Below are 26,343 nucleotides of genomic sequence, written 5' to 3'. Positions count from 1 at the left end.
GCAAAGATAGACATGCTAATGATTAGGTTTGCATTCTGTTTGTATCTAGGGACTTATTCACTATGCTAGATTGATTTCCAGAATGGTTGCCCATAGCAACTGGTCAATAGTTGCCTCTGACTGGTCAACGGGGTAAAGATAAATTAAAGCAAATTCTGGTTGGTTACTATGCATTACTCTCTAGATTAAAATGTACTCCTATTTTGTGAATTCTCCTTTTACAAGGTATAGAATCCAGAAAATCCATTATCCAGAAAGCTCAGAATTACGAAAAGTTTGTCTCCCCTACACTCTCTTATCTTAATCTCTTATCCAAATAAAGCAAATTTTTAAAAAAAATTATTTCCTATTCTGTACTAATAAACCAGTACCTTGTACATGAAACAAACAAAAAAACAATTCATCCTTATTGGAAGAAGAACCAGCCAATTAGGATTATTTAATGTTTACATGATTTTATAATACACTTAGGGGCCTATTTACTAACAATCATATCCCATTTTTTCCAAAATTAAAAAAAGTTTGTGGTTTTCTTATTTTTTCTAGAAAGCTCCCAAAAAGTTGAGATTTATCAAGTGAAAAACCACAAAAGCCGTTTATGCCTAACTTTACCATGTAAAGGATGTTGAGGAGCTGTAGAAGTCAATGGGAAGAGCGCTGACCCTATTGTACTATTTTTAAACCAGTTAAAAAAAAACCCTACCCCCACCCCACATAGACCCCCCTCTCTCCTCCGCTCCAGCCTAGCTGCTATCCTGGGCAAATGCCCCTAACTTTTTACTTACCCCTTGGTGCAGATTCAGGGATCGAAGTTCATGGCAGCCATCTTCCGGGTCTTCGGTAATCTAAGACTGAGACCAGTGGAGCGGCGCATGCACAGTTGGAGCAATTTCCCTGTTTGCGCCAGCTGCGCATGCGCTGAAATGGACAGAAATTGCAGAGGCGCAGGAAGAAGACACGCAGACCCGAAGATGGCTCCCGTGAACTGCGATCGCCAAATGTGCACCGAGGGGTAAGTAAAAAGTTAGGGGCATTTGCCCGGGGTAGCAGCTAGGCTGGGGTTGAGGAGGGAGGGGGGTCTATGTGGGGTAGGGGTTAGGGTTTTTTTAATAAGGGGTTTGTTTCATCTTTAAGCATTTCATATTTACTGCAGCTGTTATTGCACCCCATTCAAAGTGAACACAGAGTTTAGCAGTAATATACAGTATTTACCTAAAAGTAAATATGCTTGTTGCTGACTTACTGCTGATCTGAAACAGTCACATCAAAAAATATTTCACTGCAAATATATTTTTCCAAACTCAAATTTTTGAGGTTTACCATTTGAAAAAGATCATTAAAATTCCAATGAGCAACTAAAAGCTGCTGAGTTTGTATAGAAGACAACTAGAAGTGTATATGAAGCAGTACAGAAAGTTGATCTATAAGGTTCTTTTTAGTTTATTAAAACAGTCAACATGTTACAGCCTAATTGAATAAGAAAACGTTTTCCACTATTTGTTTGGAAAAAAGCCAGACTTATTTACTATCTGTACCTCCCTTATATTTACTGTATATCCTATTTATAGCCATATTAATTTTTGGGTTTAGTTCTCCTTTAATAGTAGGAGAAAAAAAGTTTTTCATCTGTTCCAGTTTTGCAGCAAAATTTGAATTTTCAAAATCCATGTTTTGCTTTGCTGGGAAAAAAATTTGTTTTTTTTGCCCTGGAGAAAAAAACCTTAGAAATTTAATTCACCCCTTGCCTTTCAACCAATGAGATCTGACTCCTTCACAGCCCTCTAACGAGCTATCCGTGCACCATGTTTGAAAGAAATTGTCAAAATAGGATCCTTTTTTATTCTATGAAGAACAGTTCTTCATAATCCACATAGTTAAATGGAACTTGTGTCAAATCCCCTAGGTCCTAAAAGATATTTCATTCTGATATTTCAAATACAGAACATTTCTGTCAGCCTGATCTGATTTACATTTTCTTTAATTTTACCCTGCTAATTCTGAGCTGGGCAAGGGAAGTTTCATACTTTGAACTATGACTCAAGTCTGTGTCTTTTCTCTTTATATCCTATTAATGATGGTAGGCCTTTTAAGTTGGCTTGGAATTCTCTGCTACATTCAGTCAATCGATCCCCAATTCTAACCCCAGACAAACAGCTGCTTTATGTTTACAGTTCTTTATATTTTAAAGTGAAAAGCATCTCTGCTACAGAAGAGCTCCACCTATACAATAACCATGAGTACCAAAAGATGCATTAGCTAAATTGGTGAAATAACCTGAATATTCAATCCACTGTAACTCTATCAACGTCCCTTCTGTCATTGCTACACTGCATGTGTAGAGCTTACCTGATGGCATGAGACAAAACAGAGTCACTCCACAGTGGTATTGAGAGCGACTGGGTACCTGGTACTCATTAGTGCAGTGCCTCCACCTAGTGGAATCCAGGAATGCACCTCTAGGAAAACAATACTACTGCACACACAGACTGTGGTAAACTAAATAACTAATCTAAAAATAAAAGCAACTAATACAAGCAGCAGTCCTAACATGGTGGACATAAGGACCTCACTGACTTAAAGGAATAAAGTCCACTAACATAGTCCAACACAATGCCGTCTGTATAATTTACAATCGCTCCTTTAATTCCGTCACTTTAAATGTGAATATTCACTCCAAAAGTCTCATAGGATGATTTACAGTCACTCTTCAGGCGAGTCAATCACTTAAGGACATACAATGTGACAAGCAGTCCCTTTGAATACTCAGATGGGGATCCCTTGCAGGTGGGTGTTCCTCCAGTCTGGACTCTCACCCTCTCTTCTTACAGCAGATATAGGCTCAGTGCCTGCTCCATACCTCCCATACACTTTAACAGAAAGAAGGACAAAAATGTTTGGCCATGTCCATTTTATGGCTTTTTAATAAAAATGTTGGTACTGCAGGCTGAGCTGTCAAAACCTGAGCTGTGCCACAGGAAACAGGACAGTTGGGAGCTATGCTGCTCCACTGCAGGGGACTGCTGCAGGAAGGTGGTAAGTGCAGGGATCCTACACTACCTCCTGACACCACAATTGTTGTTATCTAAAAAATATAAAGTATTTATAGGTGCCAAAAACTGATTTAAAGACCAGTGCTCAATCAACAATGGCAGCCATAGGCAAACCAGGTTTTGAATTTATTTTGATCAGTGTTTTAGGTATGCACGCTGCATTTTCATCCAACAGTCGGATACATATAGTTTGTACCTGCGGTTTCACATTCAGTTCCATTATCTTCTGCACACAAGACTCGTTGCATGCGTGTCATCGTATGGCGTCGAAATCGATGTAAGCGTGCCATGGAGTTCAGTTAGCAACATAGGAATAAATAAATGTATGATGAATATTTTGAAACTCTTGCACTGATCTGGCACCACAGTTGGCAGTGAATTTCCTGGTAAAACTAGTCCGAGTTATGGTAATCTCTGTATTTGGCCAAAAAGGATTTTAATCATTCCCACACTAGTTATGATTATTTTACTTATGTTAAATGATGGACATGTATACATGCAAAAATCTTTCCAACAAATGTATTTTGAGGTGGAAACGCACTGCAGAAATTTTTTATCACAGATAACTTACAGTACATTTTGAACTGCTTGTAAAAAGTTGGGTGAAAATACTTATTTTATTGAATATTTACAGCAAACATAAACATACAACATAAAAACTAATGCATTTAATTATTTTAAAAAAAATTATTTGGCAACCATGACAACCCTTGCAAAAGGATTGTTTTAAAGTTATTTTGTTTTGAGGTTGGTAGAATTTAAAGTGGTAAATAAAATATCACACTTAAATGAAGATCCATAAGGCTTTTTAGGCAAAGAGTTCAATGAATTATTTATAAATTAATGAGAATTCATCTTTAATTGACTGCAGCTGACTCTTGTTAAATGTAGCACAGCTGTAGCTTCCAAGTAGGCAATGCTTTTAATCTGTGTTATGTGAAGGCAAATACATTTCACGGATAATCAGTTTGGGACAATATTCTCATAACAGTCTGGGCACTTTATAACTGTCATAGCCAAGCCTGGATCAAAGTTGGTATTTTCACAGACCAAAAGAGTGGCACATTCTCTTGCCAAAGCCAGTTTTTAATCACTAGCAATGACACAGTAGTGTGAAAGGGGAAGAGCAAGAGGGTGCTTTTGGGGTGTAAGGGTTACTTTTACAATCTGTACCAAGGTGGTGCATATACTGTCTAAGTCCCCATAGATTTCTCAATGTCAACTCCTCCAGTGTGAAAAGGGGGACTCAGCTTTGAAAACTCAGCTTTGAAAACACACAGTAGAGTGAGCAGTTGGTTTAGGCAGGGTTCATTCACATGTATTTCTCTGATTAAATGAACACTGCTGGTTGTTGCCAAGAAAAATTCTAGGGCCAAAGGGCTTTGGGTCCTCTGGGTCCTTTCTGTTTTTGCTATCACTGAGCTTATCCCAGTGGGCTCTAAAGAGGTCTTAGTATATGGCAGACAATAGATGTTGCACCCCCTCCTGCCTCTATTCAGACTTGTTTTTTCAGTTTTTACATATATGGCTTCTTTAACAACATCTATTGTCTGCCACATACAATGCTGTTTTGGCACCTCTCCCTGGAAGGTTTAATAACACATCAAAGCTCCTATCTTGCTAATACAATCAACATTGTATAGAGGATCTGGATAGAATAGTAATCTCATCATACTATGATTTAAAATGCACAATTAAGGATTAGATGAGCAAGAAGAGTAATTTAAGATTAGTTTGCAAGCAGGCCAAATCACAATGTTCAGGAAAGGAATACTATAGTGAGCAGGTTTGAACATGCTATCTGGCAAGCCAACGAATATTGGTCAGTGCTGAGTGCATCTGCAGATGAGAAAGGAAAGAGGAGCCACAGATCCTCTTCAATACTTTTTATTTAGAAAAAGCGTTTCCAAATCCATCAAAATATCACAGTGTATAATCCCTAATTATACGTTACTAAATTAAGCATCAGCATAAAGTAAAGGTAGATTAACTGTATAGTAGACCTACAAATCATTTCCAGTACTAAACAAATGCATGAAATAATGTGAGAGAATGATGTAATGGAATGAGATAATGGTGCATCAAATGAGCTGATTCATGATGAAACATTAATGTTTATAATTTTTCCAATGCCCTTTCTACCTGTCGAATTAGTTTTCTACGAACATCAATTCAGTTTACCATAGACTATATCCCATTTAATTGTGTCATTTAATAAAGGTAGATAGGATGAAAGTGCAATTTGAAATGTTCAACAATTGTTTTTTATACATCCACAGAGTAAGTACAAATTCTGCATATAATCATCAAGTACAACTTAGTTGTGGAATTTCAGAGGGGTGACTGAGAATGAATATGAGAATAAAAAAAAGCAGATAACATAGGCAGACTGTTCTTTGAAAAAGACTTCCTGCTGGTACATTTTTATATTCTGGGACATAAAGCCCTGGGGAGGGGGGCTGATTGCCATGTACTAAGGCAAAAAGCAGCAGAGGTCAAAATGGTCATAGCATACCTACGTTCAGAAAGCCTAAAACAACTGGCTCTTAGCATATAGTGCAAGCTAGAATGCTATATTTATTCTGTAGAATGTTTTAGCATACCTGAGTAAAAAGCTCTAGAAGCTCTATGTTTATTTAGGATGGTAGCTGCAGTATTAGCTTGTGTGACATCACTTCCTGCCTGAGTTTCTCCCTGCTCACTTATAGCTCTGGGCTCAGATTACAGCAGAAAGGGAGGGGGGAGGAAGAGGAGCAAACTAAGCATGCTCACGCCTGGGGCAAGGAGGTTTAAGCTGAAGGCAGGAAGATACAGAAGCCCATGTATACACAATAGAAGGAAAGAAATGCAGAATTTCTTTTGACAGAAGACTCAGAGCAGCATTACTTTGAGGGGTTACTGGTATATTTAAGTGGACCATTCTGATAAGGCTTACTTAGTTTTAACCTTTCCTTCTCCTTTAAGAGGGCTCATTTAGAAATGTAAGCACAAATCCAAACAACATGAATTTAAATGCAATTCACTAAGTTACTTGTACCTGCAGTCCTTACAACTTTCAGCTAGCACCAATCTGGCATTCAACCTACTTATGGACTGAAAATTTCCAAATATTTTAGGCACATGTATTAGTGTGCTGAAAGTGGTGCCATAGTGCAGATAGTTAGAATACTACAAAGTGCACATTCCAAAGCCAACTGGATCTGCAATGATGTTGGAGAACGCTACCATCACTGGATTACCTCTAGCTCATGAGCGTGTTGCTTCAGTGGCCAGTGATATCCAACCCTCAGCAGATATTGCATGGTCTAGACTGAGAGCCCAATCTGAGTCAAATATTTTGCAGTTGCTCCAAGGGGTAGACTTTGATTTTCTTTTTAAAGATTATTTTAGGAGGAATTTAGGGATAGCACTCCACAGATAGGGAGCAGCAAGAGGATTGGAGGGGTCAGCCAGGAATATATGGAGACAAAAGAAAAGAAATATAGGTAGGTGTAGAGGAATTAAGGGCTTTTTTGCATTATCGTTTGCGTTATAGGAAGCTATGAATGTATTTAAGCAGTGAAGTGGTCTGTTCTCTCCTAGATGAGAGGAGTATTCTAGCAGAAGAATAGAACCCAGACTCTAATGGGGGGGGGTAAATAGTACTAGGTTTAGGTAGAAAGATGATAAGTCCATTATAATAGGGTTCAGTTTCAGATGGGTGCTAATATAGTATACAGTTGGAGATTACTAGTAAGCAATTATACAATTATAGATTGGACCCTTAGTTTCAGCTGTTAATGTAGGTGTTGATAAGAATATTTGGATATCATAGATGAGTGGATAAGATCTCCCAAAGAATGAGTGTAAAGGCAGAACAACAGACCAAGTACAGAACCTTATGGCACTGATACTGAGCACTGAGTAGTGATGAGTGAATTTATTTGTCAGGCGTGGATTCACGCTGAAATTCCGCACTTCGACACCTGTAAATATTTTCACAAAGCTGCGACAAAAATTTGCAGCTTAAAATTGTATGCGACAAAATTGTTGCTGAGACAAAGAAGTCGCCAGTAGAAACAAAGCCCATTGACAAATGCATTTGGACAAAAAAGTAGCTGAAAAAAAAGTTGCCACAACAAAAATTTTTCAAAAACATTGACTTTAATGCATTGGAAGTGTGAAAAAATTGTCACGCGCATAAAAAAAATTTACACCCACTGACTTAAATGCGTTTCGCAAATTTTTCTCAGTTTCACAAATTTTTTCTGAGTTTTGAGAATTTTTCTGCGAAACGGGACAGATTCACTCATCACTACTGATGAGGGTTTGTTAGCATAAGAGACTGAGAAAGATCAGTTAGAAAGGTAAGAACAGAGCCAGGGTGCTGACTGTTTACAGATGCAAAGTCAATCCAGAATTATGATATGAAATAAGTGGTTAACTATTTAAAATACAGATGATAGGTTAAGGAGAAAGAGAATGAAGTAGTAACACTTTATTTTGGAGACATGTTAGTAATTAGCAGGATAGATCAAGTATAGTCTTATCAAGGATAGGCTTGAATTAGGCCTGTTTAAATTGAGAGGAAAGGGGAAATTCCAAGAGCCATTTAAGAGTTGAAGATGTTAGTAAGTTTACTACCTGGCCAGTATTTCACTGGCCTAGCCAGTAAAATTCCAGCCAGGGCAGGCTTGGTATTACAAATTTCCCAGAAATACTTTTGACCACTAATGTCAATCCCCCTCCACCACTGGCCCTGCTCAGATCATCATTCCCTAATGATCATTGACCTAAACCCTAAAAATGAATATGGCTAAAAATGCCATATTTTATATAATCAACTTATTGTACCAGCCTAAAGTTTCTGCTTCTCAATAGCAGCAATGATCCAGGACTTCAAACTTGTCACAGGGGGTCACCATCTTGGAAAACTTGCATGCTCAGACAGCTCTAAGCAGCTGTTGAGAAGCAAAGCTAAGGGTTCATCACAAATTATCAAGGTGAAATGAGGTTGGCCTGTCATATAAGCTGATGCTACAGGGCTGATTGGTTTTTGTGCTACCATTTAATAATTATCTGTATTATTAACTAATCAGCCTTATACTGTGACATTTCTATTCTATGTGTAATGTATATTGTGACAGCAGCTCAGTAAGTGACAGCAGCACAGAGTATGTGCAGTGAATCAGCAGAAAAGAAGATGGGAAGCTACTGGGGAATCTTTGGAGAAACAGATCTTCCCTGCTAAAGGGATGTGGTTGCCTTGGGCTGATACAGAAGCCCAAAGCATAATGTACAACATTTCTAGTCTATATCTTTAGTTAGTTTAGTTCCCCTTTAAGGGTCATGTCCCCATTTCTTTCAGTGCAGGCCAGATTTTACAAGAGAAATGTTTTTGTTTTGTAATTATGTTAATAAAAGCTGGAGTAAGTTGAACAGCACAGGGTTTGAGTAAAAAAGAAGGCATAAGGTCAAGAGACCAAGTTGCAAGTGCAGATGAAAGAAGAAATTGGAAGATTTAAGATGCAGCTGCAAGATCAAAAGGCAGGCAGAAGGGGGCATAGGAAGGAGGAAATAGAGTAACTTGTATAAGTAGAGGTGGGAGATCTGCTTGTAGATGAAATCTACTTTGATCTTGACAAACAAGATCACATTTATCAAAAGCTACATTTTTACATATTTTTAGTGTTAACATATAAAAGCTTATAGACAATTTATCTGGTTGTTACTGATACATATTTAACATGGAAGATTAATTACTTCTCTTCACCTCCTCCCACCAATGCTCTAAATAACCAGGAAGTTGCAATAGTACTTTAAATTTTACTTTCTTTCCTGTTTATATTATGAAATAACAATATCTTTAGATATTTCTTAGTTTACAAACAAGCTTGAAATTATCTTCAACATAAGCCCACCCCAACACATGCTGAACAAAAGTATGTGGTGCCGTTTGTCATAACTTTGTTTTTACATAATTCATTCTGTAAGTAACTTTGCACATAAGTGCGTCCGTTACATGGAGGTTATACATTTGTGAGACAGATTGCTTGTTAAACTGTACAGAATGGAGTTTGTGATATAATGACATCCTTTTGTGCACTAACCAGATTTTGTTTTCATTCTTTAATAGAAATAAGTCTTTTGTATATTTTTTTTCTCTGTGTATGGTCACAAATTCTTATATAACATGAGAGACATTAATTCTGTGTATTAGGGATAGTTTTGTATACAGAATGTATTTGGGACAAACGGCACCCCATACAAAAGAGGCTACAGGTATAGGATGATTTATCTGGAAACCACTTTATCCAGAAAACTACAAATTATGGGATAGCCATCTCCCATAGACTTCATTAAAGTCAAAATTGATGAATTAACTTAGAAAAATGATTTCCTTTCTCTCTACACAATAACAAAAATACCTTATACGTAAGATATAATTAATCCTTATTGGAGGCAAAAATAATCCTACTAGGTTTATTAAAATGTTTAAACTTTTTTAGTAGACTTAAGTGGTGGTCACCTTTAAGTTAACTTTTAGGGCCAGATTTATCAAGTTTCCAATTTCGAGTTCATGGGAGTTTGTAAAAACTCCCATAAATTTGCATGAACTCAAACTCAAAATTTGACCAATCGAAATTTAAAAAAAATCAAACTTTTTAAATTCGGGTGAATTGGATCAACCCGCAAACAAAAATCTAATTTGAATCAAATTTGTTTTCAGGCTGTCTCCAAACAACTCCAAATTGATTACAGGATGTTCCCCATAGGCTAAAACAACAATTTGGAAGGTTGAAGGTGGCGAATGGTCAAATTTGAATTCTTAAAGGGCCAGTACATGATAAATTTTGAAATTCCAAATTTTTTTAAAAACTTGAATTGAATTTTAACTATTTCCTAGTCAAACTAAAATAAACTTGAAAATTCTAATTTTTAAATTCAAAATTTGAATATTCATTTCAACCCTTGAGAAATCTGCTGTTGGCTAAATTTAAGCAACTTCATTTTTCCTTTTTTTAAAGTTTTTAAATTATTTGCCTTCTTCTTCTGACTCTCTCTAGTTTTCAAAAAGTGGGTCACTGACTACATCTAAAAACAAATGCTCTGTAAGGCAACAATCTGGATAATTTGGACCCTAGCAACCAGACTGCTGAAATTGCAAACTGGAGAGCTGTTAAATAAAAAGCTAAATAACTCAACAACCACAAATAATAAAAAATGAAAACCAACTGCAAATTGTCTCAGACTATCCCTCGATAAACCATACTAAAAATTAATTTAAAGGTGAACAACCCCTTTAAGTTATTGTTATCTAAATTGTGAAAAGATCACTTATCTGGAAAACTCCAGGTCCCAAGCATTCTGGATAACAGGTCCAATACCTGTATTACCATTTAATAAAAAGATATACTGTATGTTCTAAATATACTAAACAATGCATTATTGAGCACCTAATATAGGAATGAGCAGCACATTTTTTGTTATACTGTATATATTTTATCTGGTAAGTGTGTGAAAAGATTAGGAGGCACATTGGCTTGCACAGCATCAGTTTGCTTATGTTTTTTAACTGTAGCATGTGTTGCATGTGAATTATGGCCTCTGTCTGCAATAGAAAGGGAACTGAGAAGCCAATTTCTTTGTATAGTAAAATCTCGCCCATACATTAATTTACAGGCCGCTTTATACTTGCAGACATATCTGTATAGTTACATAAAGCACTGCTACATTTTAGCCACAGTACAAGTGTTGGGAAACTTATTTGCATCTAGTATACAAGCATCTTTTAGTCTTTTGCTGCAGGAAACTGAAAAAAAAAATATTAAATATAACCCCAGTGGGTCATAAAAAGACAGAAGATATAGAACAGATGTGCTTTACTGTCTAATTCTGTTTTTCTGTGGATCTTCAATTGGAGCTAAATAACTAACTTCAAAGATGTGACCTTCAGCTGTGTAGATAAATTGCTGTATAACCTGATTGCAAAACTCATTTTCCAATGGGATCAGGTAAGGTCCATGTAGAATAACCCACAATATCTGATTTTGTTGAAGCCACAACAGCAGTCAAGTAAAAACAACAGGGAAATAGTCAACAGTTCAAAAAGCAAGAGTACCCAAAAGCTTTCAAAAAGGGGTTCATTGACCCCAGAACCAAAAAAATTAATTTGCTAGATACTAGAATTGGATTGTTATTGCTACTTTTTATTACCTATATTTCTTTTTGGCCCCTATCCTATTAATTTTTCAGTCTCTTATTCAAATGATTGCCTGGTTGCTCGGGTAATTTGGATCCTACCTACTGAAATTCCAAACTGGAGAGCTGTTGAGAAAAAAGCTAAATTATTAAGAAAAATCACTGAAAATAAAAAGTGAAGACAAGTTGCAAACTGTCTCAGAATATCAATCTCTACATCATACGAAAGAGTTAATTTGAAGATGAAAAATCCCTATAAATGACACAGCAAATTAAAAATGAATGATCTTATCTATTATATTCTGCCAAGTGTTCAAACCTCTGCACTTCTTAGCCTGATGTCCTATTTCCATGTACAGATGCAGCCACTTTGGTTTGTCTGTTTGACACAGAATAACTAAACACAGATATCCCATTTATCTCATTTAACACAGAAAACTGAGTCACAACATCCCATCTAATTAAAGCATTCACCATTGTTCACAATGGTGCTTTGGTATGCTAATGGAAAGGTTAAATGCATTAAATGAGTTAAGATGACTTTAGATAACGCAGTTTCTTCAATTAACCATGAGTCATGACGCATTTATCTCACAAATCCAAGTGGCTTCATCTGTAAATGTGACATGGGCAGATGTCAGGCAGTTGGCAGACATGTTACTTGTGTATGAAGCCAAAACAAGGGTCTATTTTATCAACTTCTGATTTGAGGTGTATTCAGATATAAGCTGCACCATTCCCTGTACCATTGGTTAGTGATGAGTAAATTTTTTTGCCAGATATACAAACACAGTGCTTTAGGAAAGTATAAACACCCTTGCAGAGTTACAAATGTGATGAGTTGGGGCAGATTCAGGTGCACAGAGAAGCACAAAAGCTCACTCCTTAGTGTTAATTTTAAAAGTACTTACACATAGGGTCTGGTTGCCCCAGCACCTAGTGCTAATAATGATGGGTGTCCTATTGCCTGTAATAGAGCTGGTAGTAAGTACATGGGTCTGCAACTTTTGCAACTACATAACATATAATTTGGCGACTCCTAATGAATATGGAACTGCATGCAGCCATGTATTCATAGGGGGGGGTTAAGTATATGAAAAAAGTCCCCATGCTAGCTGTCTATAATGTTCTCTTATGTACTTCTAAAGAGTAATAACTTCTTGCAAGTGCTTTTTCTCTAAAGAAAACAATAGTGATAATCTTTGCTCTTTAATTCTCCCATTTCATTTACCACTGTAGTGCCAAGTCTCTGCACTCTTACCAGCACACTAATAAACTGCACTGCATACAGTACTCAAGGTAAGGTCTTACTGGGGATCTATAAAGAGGCCCTTTTTATAAATGACACTGAGTGACACTCTAGATTTACAAAGCCACAAAAATCTCAAAGCCCCCCTTCCATATAGTGTATAACCCATATTTAAATGATATTTACCAGGACGCATAACCTTGCCCTCAACACTGAACCTCATTTGCCATTTGCTGCTCAATTCACTCATTTAGTTAAAACTCTCTGTAAAGTGGCAGCATCCTTCATGGAACTTAAAGTTTTGTACATTTTAGTATCTTCAGCTAAAAATAGATTCTGTGACTGATCTCATTCCAACACACTGGGCCTAATTTCTAACTAGATACTAAATTGCAACAGTTTTACTTTACCACTAGGCAATAAATGTTTAAGCAGCAAATCTTTTTACAGCTTAAATTCATGCATGTTCACAGTTTGAGCAGGTATTAAAGGAGAAGGAAAGTTTTCGTGCACTTGTGGGTGCCAAATGTTAGGCACCCCAACTAATTGTATTTACCTGAAACCCCGGGCTGGTTATACCAGTGAGCATCATGGAGAGATCTTCTTCCTGCTTCCTCTTTCCTTCGTGCGGCTGCGCATGGGCAGTAGAACGAAAAGTCATACTTTAATTAAAAAGTCAGCTATTTCGTTCAACTATGCATGTGTTTGCCCCGGGAAATTTGAAGAAAGAAGAAACCGTAAGAGAATCGCTCTATGGTGCTCGCTGGAATAAATACAGTTTTTTTGCTGATAGGAGCACCGGCCCGGAGTTTCATGTAAGTAAATACAATCACTTAGGGGTGCCCAAGTGCAAGAGGATTTTCCTTCTCCTTTAAGTATTTTTGCCCTTCTGTCTCCTCTCTCTGCAATCTCCTTAACAGGGGGGGTTGGTGGGGTCCATGATTAGTGCAGAGAGTGCGATTGCACTCACTAAGAATATTTCCAGTCATTTTTTTCAGGAAAGCAGGAAGACTTTTTGATTCTAACGATAGCATCGAACTATGTGACAAAACATTATGGTTTGTCTGCAGTTTTTGATGTCAGATGCTTTGGAATTATGGAATAAGTCTTAACCCTGGAGTAAAATGATACCTGGGAAACCGCAGAAGCCTTAGGAATCTGTACACACAGATTTTCTAGAAGAGAAGCTTCGGAAAAGAGGTGAGAATTGAAACGTTTTTGTTTCCTTTCTATAAGCAACTGTGATATGTGCACAAGGACGAGAATCTATAGAGTTTTGAAGTTATGAGTTCTTGTATATGGCCTGTAAATAGGAAACTGCAATGTGTGAAGGATATCTTTTTCCAAGTTTGTACCTATAAACTTTTACACAAAAATGAAATGATTAAAAAAAAGTATGAAGTATTGCAACATAATACCTACTTCAGTTCCACAGTATTTGTTCTTATGAATTAAAGTGAATGAAAAGATCTACCGAAAGACATAATCTGCCTTCCCTAGACTATTGTTGTGTTCCATCTATAGATCATTCAAATAACCATAATGGCCCATAAGGTATGATTTTTTCTTTCTTTCTGGGGAACAAAAATGTTCATATCAAGATTATCATCTTTATATTTGAATCTCACAAAGGCATCCCAGTGTGCCAACAACATATTTGTATGTAAGAAGAGATAGAAGAGAACAATTGTGAATTTGTCCAGAGCCTGTAAACATACAGTATAGAACTAGCATAGTTACATTCTTATTATTGCAGAGCACTATAGTGATAAAAGAAATACCCATAATTGCACCACTATAAGGAAAATGTCTTTCAGGTTGGCCTATAAGGAGAGATAGATTAAAATATAACTTTTATTTAAACACAAAAGAAAAATCTGTTTTAACAATCTCATTCTTATACGCACACAAATGAATGCTGCTAATTATATAAAAGGGGTGGTTCACCTTTAAGTTAATGTTTAGCACGTTATAAAATGCCCAGTTCTAAGCAACTATTCAACTGGTCTTCATTTTTTTTAAATAGTTGTTTTATTTATTTGCCTTCTTCTTATGACTTTTGCTGTTTTCCACTTGGGGTAACTGACCCCATCTAAAAAAATAAATAAATGTGCTGTAGGGCTAAAAATTGATTGTTATTTTTACTTTTCATTACTCCTTTTTCACGGCCTCTCCTTTTCATATTCCAGTCTATTATTTAAATCAATGCATGATTGCTAGGGTAATCATAGGGTATTACCTAGCAACCAGTTCTCTGAAACTAGAGAGCAGCTGAATACAAAGCTAAATAACTCAAAAAACACAAATAATAAAAAATACCAATTACAATTTGTTTTAGAATATCACTCTACATCAGGGGACCCCAACCTTTTCTTAATAAAACAGTACCTTGTACATGATCAAATCTAAGTTATAATTAATCCTCATTGGAAGCAGAACCAGCCTTTTGGGTTGATTTAATGTTTACATGATATTCTAGCAGATTTAAGTTATGGAGATCCATACTAGGATACTGATATTTTAAGACAAATGTTAATTCGACCATTGAATAGGATACTATGACTTTGACTTCGATTTGATTCGAAGTAAAATCTTTCGAATATTCGACCATTCGATAATCAAAGTACTGTCTCTTTAAAAAAAACTTCGATTTCAATACTTCGGCAAATTAAACCTGCCGAAGTGCTATGTTAGCCTATGGGGACCTTCTAGAGCATTTTTCTAAGTTTTTGGAAGTCGAAGTAAAATCGTTCAGTCGATCAATGAAATACTTTGAATTGTTTGAACGATTTTACTTCGACCGCAGGATAGCCAAATTCGATGGAAAAAAATTCGACTTCGATTTTCAAAGTCAAAGTATTTAAATTTGATGGTCGAATTTTGAAATTCGACCCTTGATTAATCTGCCATTGATAAAAAAACATCTTTTATTTTGAAAAGTCCCAGGACCCCAGGCACCCCTAAGTAAATGTATTTACTTACCTGAAACCCCGGGCTGGTGCTCCTATCAGCAGAAAACTGCACCGGCCTGGGGTTATTCCAGTGAGCACCACAGAGCAATCCCGAGGCATACGCAGTAGAGCGAAAAGCTAAACTTTAACTGAAGATTCGGCTCTTTCATTCTACTGTCCATGCGCTTGCCCTGGGAAATTTGAAGACAGAAGAAGCCGGAAGAGAAGTGCTCCGTGGTGCTCCCTGGAATAATCCCGGGCCAGTGCAGTTTTCTGCTGATAGGAGCACCAGGGTTTCAGGTAAGTAAATACATTCACTTGGGGGTGGCTTACATTTGACACCCCCAAGTGGTTAATGACTTTTCTTGATTTTGCAACTTTTTTTGTTTAGGCAACTTTAGAAGTTAGGTGGCATTGCTTCAATTATCATTGGGAAATGGGGAAACACAGATTATAACAACATGTCAAAACATGTCTAAAAAGTTACATAGAAAGTACTTTCAATTAAATCCCATCATTATAACTACTTCCCCTCTTATACTTAATAACTTTTTGGCTTTTTTTTCCTGTTTGCTAGCTAAAGCTTCATTTAATTCACATATTTAAGCTTAATGCTAAGCCATATTATAGCATGAAATTGCAGCTAATGGCACGGTAAAAAATCCATTCTGTAGAAAATTGTTCTGTTACAATCAGCATGCATAAATATATTCAATATTAATGAGTCTGCAGATCCTATAACAGCCACTTCCCCTGCACATCAGTATTAACACACCAAGTTCATGATAAGCAAATGATGTAAAAAGTAAAAGAGACTTTTCTGAGCATGACATTCTGCTCCTTACCTGTCATCATTCTGCAAAGCCTGGTCTCCTAGAAGCAAATCACGGAATCTATATCTGGGGGGAAGTGGAGGGACCTCACTGTCTAAATCCACCATTCTTCTGGTTCATGTGTTGCAGCAGCAGCAGCAGCAGCAGAGTAATTGCCTTGTTGATGTGCTGGATGCAGCTACAGTGGCTGCAGCAGCTGACAGAGGCAAGCAGAGCAGATACTGGCTATGTGACACTTTGCAGCATTTACCTTTCTGGGAAACACAGCATGTAGGATTGGAAGCCCAGCACACATCCAGCAGCCAAGCTCATCCTCAGCGTGTTGATCAGGAACGCCTCTGTTCATCTCATTTGCCACTCAAGATGCTCCAAGTAAAATATGAAATGGAGTACAGTAAAAAGTGAGTTTTCTTTTACCTGTAGTGCCTGTAAAACCACCTTATTCAACTACAAATGCTACCAAAACCATCACAATAATATTTGGTGTGCATTGAACAAAAAGCTATACTTTAGTCGGTGAAAGCCTTTAAAGCACATAAACAGAAAAGAGTACAATACCAATCCAAGAATAACAGGGGACAAAAATGAATAGAGATCTTATACTTTACGACTTGAAGACTGCTTCAGATTTAATTAAAACAGCATTAGGTTCATACATTTAAAAAAAAAAAAAAAGTACATTATAAAATACAGATGAGCAAGAGCAATGGGGTAATATTTATAAGATGCAAATTATGTAAGCAGAGATAAAACTCAATAAGAAGAAAAAGGTAAGCTACCTGCCATCTCACTGCCATATAAAATAAAACATGTCCCAGACAGGAGCAATCCAGTGCCCAGTACAGCAATAAATGCTTGACGTTATTGAAATTTGCAAAGCAGACATGCACTTAGAAGCCAGATCAGAGTATCTGGATGAATGACAATTATGAGCTCATCTTCATGTGGCAGGTATTGCGATTTAATTGTTCCTAAGGCATGCTTATACCTCTCTAACATCTTGTAGTAAACAACATGTCTCAAACCTGATTCACAAACAAAAAAACATATCTTTACTAGAGAGTACAAAAAATGGCAAATTAACTTCCATAAGGGCCTTCATCAGTAGTTTAAATTCAGGAAGAAAAAGGAAGACAACATATCTTGATCTTAATTCCAGAAGACATACAAATAAATTATAATCCCAAAGATAATAATTTCTGGTAAACACAGATCAAATAATGCACAGGTAAAGCAGGCCCATCCTTTGCTGCAATTACATGGCTACTTCTTAACCAATAATATCCGAGAATCTGTTTACCTGTAAACAATCTATAGTAAGGGACCACCTAATAGAACTTCACACCAAGTTAGGTGATAATTAAAAATGTTGTTAATATAACACTGTAATCTAAATTATTACAAGAAAAAGAACTATATACTACTACTATGGGACCGGTTATCCAGAATGCTCGGGACCTGGGGTTTTCCAGATGAGGGGACTGGACCCAGCAGAGCAAATAAAAATAAATATTAAAAGAAAATAGACATAATAAACAATAAAAGCTAGATAGGACCCTGATCACTCTGGGCCTCTAGGCTGAAGCCTATGTATTAGTACAAGGCACTGTTTTAATATTACAGAGAAAAAGCAAATACTTTTTAATATTTTTAATTATTTGAATAAAAGGGTCTGTAGGAGATGGTCTTCTAGCTTTCTAGATAATGGGTTTCTAGATAACAGATTCCATACCTGTAGTTCATGTGGTTTTGCAGATTAGCAACACATAACGCACTCTCCTCAGGACTACTAAGTAGAGTCCATCCGCAATCATATCCCTACCTCTTCTAATGCAAACCAGTTACTAATGCAAACCAGCTACTAATGCAAACCAGCTCCTCCTTCCTTAACCCCCTTCTGCATGTCTTAATTCCTTCCCTCCGTTAACAATGTCTGAAGTCTCCAAGCTTCTCTTGTCCTCCCCACTCACAACTTTCCCCCTTGACCCTATGCCTTCTTCTCTGCTCAAACACTGTGTTGCAGAGTTTACACCACCACTTGCTCACATCTTCAACTCTTCTCCAGCTTCTGGAACCTTCCCTTCTCCTTTCAAACAGGCCTGTGTAAAGCCTATTCTTAAAAAGGCCAAGCTTGACCCATCCTGTCTGTCAAATTACCGTCCTGTCTCACTTCTACCACTTGCCTCTAAACTCCTAGAAGGGTCTTCTAGGTGTGTTCGTAAAAACTAAAGGCAAGAGAACTCCCCAAGTAGTTTAAGTTATTTGGAACTCAAGAAATATTTTTGAATATTCTCACTACACCCTGGGCACAGAATGAGGTTTAAGGAAACCAATGTATTAAAGTACATAGACACTGAGGCAAAATGCTGTCTGATTGGTAAGTAGAGCATTTCTGTTTATACAAAAATAAATATTATTTTATCTAATCTATTCTTAAAACTACCAAATCAGCTTGATTTGGGAGAGATCATTGTTCAGGTTGTTAAAAAATGTTATGTTGCATAGTCTGAAGTGATTTCCCATTTTTACAGCCAATCATCAATGGAAATGGCTTTCCATAGATGTAACCGATAAAGTAATTACTCCATAATTAGATTATCAGAGGTATACCATAAAATTACATTGGCATACACAAAGGCAGTACCTTTCTTCACAGTTGAGATGCTTGATATTGAAAAAAAAAATCAATATTCTTATGCAGGTCTACATTTTGCTGTTCATCAATGTTTTTCAAGTATTTACACTGACATTTTATTGGCAAAAAAATCACAAGCTGAAACCTGCCGAGGAACATTAAAACCAATTGAAACATTAATGTGGCAAGTAGATGGTCAACAGGCAGGAGGTGGGGCAGGCAGAACTGGATCATGGTTAAAAATCAGGCAGGAAGTCAGGTCAACTGACAAACAAACAAAACAGGCAGGAGTCAAAACCAGAAAAATCACCAATAAATAGCCAGGATGCAAGAAGGGAACCAACATGATAACCAAGCAAAGAATGGAAGACCTGGAAAATTTTCAACAGGCCAACCTCCATGTGTGTGTCACAATGCACCACTATGCATGTCATAATGTGTCACAACGCATATGTTGCATGTAACTTCAGTTTGTGGCAGAAGGTTTTGTAAACATGCAACCAATGCCATGGAATGTACTGAAAGTGATACAATCTTCTTTCTGAAGATGCTAGCTACAACTTGAACCCGATTTGCAAATACTTAAACACTCATATGGGTTTGTTTTGATGAATCGGGTGCATCTGTGATGGGTGCACCACCCAATGTGGCCAGAATTACAGTGAAACTCTTGAAAGACACACTGCATTGTGGGTGTAAGAAACATGGAGATTTGCATCAAAAATTTCACTTTACACACAGCACCGCATTTGTAAATTATCTTTACTGCCTTTTCTGATGGCCTGAGGAAGAGTAAAGGAGATAAACTGCAGAGTTTCAAGTCTTATATATACAGGAATGGAGATATATCAATACACTTTACTTTACTTCTCTACCATCGCATTTAACCCCCATTGACAAACATTCGTTCACCGCGAGATTATGTCAGAATACAGTATAAAAATATTTTTGGCTCAGAGAAAGTACTCCTAGATATAAACATGATATTTATGTTTCTTACAGTATGGGCCTGTAACGTTGTTGGGCTAAATTAGACCAATAAAGGTTAATGTCCAGCAAATCAAAACAAGGGTTACACTTTACTCTAACATGCAAGGCAGGGCTTTTGTTATGGGAAAGATAGGAAGGAAAGGTGTAGTGGATCTACAACTCACTTAGACTACTGTGCTTTAAAAAATAATTAAGTATGTCAGGAGGTTCATGCAGTAAACAAACAGAACATGTTTTATTGTCCAAGACAATAGATCCAAGGGGTTATATACACAGTCCACATAGGCAAGGTATTAGCAGATGGCAATATGCCAAGACAATGTGGCACCATGTGGAAGCAGTAAGGGTAGTTGAAGGAATGCCCAGGCATAGTTTGGATCCCATACACCTTGTCAAACGAGTTACCATGGAGCTGTGTTTGGAAGCAACTGGCATCATGGCAGATGTTTTTTCTACACAGAACACTTATAGCATAGTGGAAAGGCATTTTTCTAATAATGCTGGGCAGTGCATAAACTGTTGCAGAGCTACAAATGCCTGAACCACATAGTCATTTCGCCTTTCCATTGAGGACACTGTATTTTGTGAATTTTTCAGTAAACATGCTAGTACCGAACAAGCATGCTACCCTTCATCACATCTGCTAACTCCTATCACCTCTCTTGCAAACCGCCCCCTGCCTCAAATAAGAGGATTTAAATTTCAAACTGCAGAACTACAAAACAAAAGTAATTTAATAAATACATAATTGAGACTAGTTGTAAACGGTCTTAGAACATAACTGCCTACAGCACACTAAAAGTTCATTTTATAGTGTTTATCCTCTTTACTGCCTAGAGAGACAGGATCCTGCTAACAAATGGAAGAGCTGAGGATGGGAAACCAGCAAGTGGCCTCTGGGGACAATGAGAAATATGTTGCCACACTCTGTGAACACAAATGCCATGCACATAATCTGTTCATTGCCAGACAGTTCTGATTATCTATACACTGTGATTGTCAAGCACATTTTTAAAATTTTGTGCTCTTTGACTTTTGTGGCATATATTTACCTACAAGAACTAACTTTTTTGGGGGGTTTTCACAACAATTCAAGGTTTCTAAATTTACCTGAATTGGTATAGTTTAAGCATACATGTATTTTCTCCAACATTGTCTTGGGGTAGTAAGATTAATTCTTCCATGCAATACATCAAAATATTACACAAATGATGTGGCATATACAGAATCAAAAATATGGTGCTCATTTATCAACACAAGTTTTGCACCTGGGCAGTAACCAATGGAAACCAATCCCATTTTTTGTTTTCGCTTTTCTGCCTGCACCTGGCTGGAATAAGCTATTTACTCATTAGTTACCATGGGTTACTGCCCAGGTGCAACTAACATTGATAAAGACCCTTGGCTGACACTTCACCTCCAGCTAGCAAAACACACACCAACACAACACACAATTACCATACCTTAAAAGACATGTAACCTCCCCCCTCACAAAAAAATGTAATTAGCTAATAGTCTCTTTATATAATCTTTAAATACCTGCCACTCAGGGTTGTTCAAAGGTTAATAGCAAGGCTACAGCAGCCATTTAATCACTCCTCCAACCCACTCCCCCCCCCCAGTCCATTTTCAATAAAAAAACATAAAAAAATCCTTGGGAATTTGGCTATTGCACATTCTCAGTTCTTCTCAACCCATTACTAAATACATGCCTATATAGGGCTGCATGTCATTTAGAGCACCAACATGGATTACTTCTACCTTAGTTATCATCAAGTACAATGTAATATTGAATATTTAAAAGAAAATGAAATTATAAAGTATAACTACTGGAAATTGCATTCCACTTTTTTTGGGAATATAATGCATAACAATATTCATGGTTGACACTGTAGCCTGTGCAAACAAAGCACACCTGGCAGGCCTCACTTACAAATAAGGCACATGGTGCACATGCTGCAAATGGCAATTTTTGGATACAAATCTCAAGTTTTTTACCTAAAATGCAGCAGTACTCCCAGAATTCCTAATTGCTTACAAGTTGAAGTGGATTCAGTTACTCATCTGTTTGTGTTAGAATGGTATAACTTTCAGAGCACAGAATTGTGTATTTTGGCATTAGCATTAGAATCAGTAGGTCAGTAATGGCTATTGAAGCAACTGGCTAGTGGCGCTCTAAAACGACTGTCTTGGCAAAGCTGTTTCGTTGCATTCTTGTGCTATAATTCAGCATATCTTTTATTATTGCCCGCAAACAAGCTTTTAAAGAAACGGCATTGAAATAGCTAAATAATAGCTATGTTAAAATGATGGTAGTTTCTGTAATAATTAGCGGAACTGCAAACCATTGGTATTATACCCAACCCCTTTTCTTTCTCTTTGTTTGAACATCTTCACCACCTGATGATTTCCCAATTCCACTGAGAGACGTTTAAATTATATTACAATTTCATAATTCACCTAGGTGAGCTAGGAAAGGCCATAATTACTATACCAACCCAATTACTGTTGCACTTGTAATGAAAGAAGGGGAATTGTGATGCCAAGTGACTACAAAACTGAATTGCAAAATGTAGCACTGAAGTAAGTGGGCCATTTCCAGGTAACATAAAATTACCCAAATAGCCTATTGTGTGCGCTATAAAAATATTATGTTAGTTTCTATTTTGGATACTGATAACACTTTGTGATCTTCCTCAACCTCTGCTTCTGTTTAAATTGAGCCTAATAGAAGATTCATTAGTGTATGACAGATCAATCACAAGTGTCATTTTCTTTTGGGGCCAATAAATTTCTTTTTCTGATAGTGACTGCAACTACATCACAGTCTGGCAAATTGTTCTGATCCTTGTTTCAGGTAGTATGATTATCTTGAAATTTGGAAATAGGCTATCATGGCTCTTGGCTTGTTTCAAGTACAATGGTAAATTGATGGAATCTAAAGGCCTTTCTCTGTGGTCTAATGGACATGCATTCATGTTCTTTTCTCTTTGCAGTTATTTCATTCATCTCTTAATAAGATCAGTTGTGTTTTCTGCACTAGCAATGTCCCCCCAGCCTTGACCCTCTCCAAAGCCAGTTTTCAATGTAGGAGCTACAATGCTAAATGTGTACCTTATTAACTTGTGCAAAAAACTTCTTTTGTTAGGTTTGTAAGGCTTGAGTGCTTGGACTGTGCAACAGAAATCATGGGAACTAATCAACTCAATGACCTAATACTTGTTCTTTATTCTGGATATTCTTATATTTAATCTTATGTTTCTGAAGCCCTTATCAGACTCTTTTTTTTATTACAGCTAGGGGCACAAAATGCTATTCACCTACCAGTTAGCTAAATAGGATCTTTGCTTCGGATGTGCTTATTGGGAGTCTGGCCAGCTTCTGATGAGCGCCATGGGAAGCAAGATCTGTTATTAATCAAATCATTATGAGTTATTGACTAAGCCTCTAAATGAGCTTAGTGTTTTAGAGCATATATAAACTGGGGGTCACTATTTGGCAAGTTGAGATGTCGCTTGTGGGGTTAACGCATGCCTCCACAGGAGCTTCTGTGCACCGTTTGAGGGACTCTATCTGTGGGCTGTTCCGGATCTCCCAGCCTTGGTTGCTTGATGTGACATGAGCACTAAAATTGTACACACCATTGATTGGTTTATGTTCCACCTGATGCAAGCCCCCCGTACCCTCCAATCAAACCCTGTTCCATGTGCATGTCCCTATGCCAAAAGTATTATGTATGATAAAAAGTAACATATCCCCTAATGATATATATATATATATATATATATATATATATATATATATATATATATATATATATATATATATATATACATATAAGAAGTAACCTTGTTGTGTTCCATGAATGACACACAGTTTTAGGTTCAAAGAACCATTCAGTAATTATATTAGGAAATAGGTGTATATTATTCCAACTTCCCCAAATAGAACCCAGAAATTAAATGTGAATTTAAATAAATAAGTAGAAAATATAATTCTAAGATACTTTTACATATAATTTTAATCTTATATTCAAAATCAGTACAGGTATTCTGTTTCTAAAATTAGCAGAAACTAAGTCTCCTCCATTCATATTTCTTACCAGGTTTGTCTGCTTGTTTCTACTACATTGCTTTAAGAATTGTTTTAGAATAACGTGTCTACTGTCAATTATCATTTTCTACTGTAACAGGAAATTTATTTAATCTTTTTTTATTTATTAAAGGGGCAGCATTTGGTTCCTGTTTTGGGCCCTTACCCATAAATAAAGAATTGTAGTAATCCTGGCAGAAAGTCTTTGGTCATCAAACATTGCACAATATATACAGTAAGCTCTACCTCTTTTGTTTTTATATTTGTCTTAAAGTGATAAAATGTATTCACAAATTGTATAAACTAGAATAAATTATTATTATTTCATTCCCAGAAAATGGCCCCTAAAACTTTATTTGCTCCCAATTACAAGAAAATGATCAGAGGCCAACTGTACAGTTGTCAGAACTGTTGTGTGAAATGTCTTCTATTTGAGAAATCAAAGAACTTTCTATTATATTGTAAAATCTATTATAAAAACATGCTCTTTTATAATAGTATAAAAGACAGATGAAGCATTGAAAATAATTTTGCTCTGAACTTTGCAAAAGTGTTTTCAAAGTTTGCCAGGGTTAGCCACTCAGTTATTCTCTTCCATGATAATGGAATGGAATGAACAAATGTAGGCACCCTTTGGGAATCAGTGTGCATAAATGAGGTTAGCAAAGCATCATGCCTCATATAGCAGAAGAATTGCCCTTTGCTTGTTTAAAATCACTTGTTAGTAGTAATAAATAATACAGATAAAAATAATTAATGGCTATAACTGGGGCAATAAACCTTATTACCTTACTTTTCATTATTATTTACCTAATATAAAATCTGATCATCCTCCTGTCAAGTATTGAAGATGTGGCCAAACAGCCGAAGACTTAAGATAAATCTGGCCATACTCTTAAAGATCTAAACGAAAGGTGGGCGTATCTGGGAAGTAGCTGTTCACTTTGCGACCTTGACAAATGATTTGCTCTTTCCCAGAAATGCATACTAGTGATGGGCGAATTTATTCGCCAGGCGCAAATTCGCAGCGAATTCCCACAATTCGCCGCCAGCATCCGCTTCACAAATTTTTCGCCGTTTCGCAAATTTTTCAGAGAAGCGAAATGCCCCAAATTCGCCCATCACTAATGCATTCCTTTAGGTGGGTGCTATCAGGCTGTTAACTTTTATTGACATTCATTGCGTATGGCCACCTTATTTAAGCTGAAAGAGTAAGCCATGCAGCAAAAGGAGCCACATCTGCATCTATACAGAGAATTAATTTAAGGGCACCTATAACATCTACATTTTTTCACCCACCTAAGTCTATATGGTTTCACCCACCTAAATTGTAGGCCCACACTCTGGTTTGGGGAAACAATAATATTTCTTCAGCACAAGAGTGCTATGCTCCTACATTGGTGGGTGCATGGGAGCTAGACGAGTCCCCCATTTCGCTCATTATGTGCATGCATTTGATGTAGAGACACATCGACTGATCATAAGCCACACGTATGCACTTAATGAGCAAACTAGGCCACTTACTTATTATGTAAGTACATGTGCTTCAACATGGCCACCTGCCCTGGAAGCAAACATTGTTGCTTCAATTACATACTTTTTTGACAAGACAGTCAAAGGACCATACTATTCTATATATATATATATACACACACACACACACACACACACACACATATATATGGGAAACTATTATCTATAATATATGTGACAGCACCAGGCATGAAGAGAACACTTTATTGGAGTGCACCACAGCTGGAACTATATTATATAATTACCATTTGTTTTAAAAAAAAAAAGAACAAAAGTACATTTAATAGGAAACTGCCCAATCAGTGGTCTTTGCTGCCTCATCTGAAATATCATGTTATATTTTATCAATGCGCATTGATAGCCTCACAGTGATTCCCAGAAGTTGGCAAGTTAACATCTTCCATCTTTAATTTCCCCCTTCTGACTTTGCTGAATGCATACTCACTTCTTTAATACTGACTATACCCAATGCATAATGAGCTCAGAAGGTGAAGGGAAATGACTTTACTCCGGTAATCTAATTATGTACCTCCTCTGCAAAATAGAAGCAAAACTTTCAGTATCCTATACGTGAGGCTTTGTAAAGGAGAACTAACCAGAAAATTGGCCTGCAGATTGAGCTATCAAAGAATCTTAGCAAATTGGCATTTAGTTATCAGTAAATATTATCCTTTTATACGTTTGATTTTGAGCCACCATTTTGTGCTGTTGTCTGTCACTCACTGATCACCTGACAGTAAACAAAGCAGGCTCTTACTGTAACAGGATGAAAAGTGATAGTAAAAGACAGCTCTGCCAATTGGCTGGCCAATGTAACCTAGCATGCCTG

At 36.8% G+C, this 26,343-nt stretch overlaps 1 protein-coding gene across 2 annotated transcripts in view; it reads right to left on the bottom strand.

The window, feature by feature from the left end:
- Positions 1 to 16,641, bottom strand: part of kcnt2.S (potassium channel, sodium activated subfamily T, member 2 S homeolog) — a 209,442-nt gene extending 192,801 nt beyond the window's left edge. For both annotated transcript variants that reach the window (XM_041561573.1, XM_041561574.1), the window contains exon 1: positions 16,277 to 16,641. In XM_041561573.1, the coding sequence (XP_041417507.1) occupies positions 16,277 to 16,371 (95 nt within the window). In that variant the 5' untranslated portion in view covers positions 16,372 to 16,641. The remainder of the gene's footprint in view (positions 1 to 16,276) is intronic.
- Between the last annotated feature and the right edge of the window lie 9,702 nt (positions 16,642 to 26,343).

The sequence above is a fragment of the Xenopus laevis genome, chromosome 4S, assembly GCF_017654675.1.
Source record: "Xenopus laevis strain J_2021 chromosome 4S, Xenopus_laevis_v10.1, whole genome shotgun sequence".
Taxonomy (NCBI): Eukaryota; Metazoa; Chordata; class Amphibia; order Anura; family Pipidae; genus Xenopus; species Xenopus laevis.
Note: the sequence above shows the minus strand (reverse complement) of the source record. Positions and strands in the feature narration are given on the sequence as shown.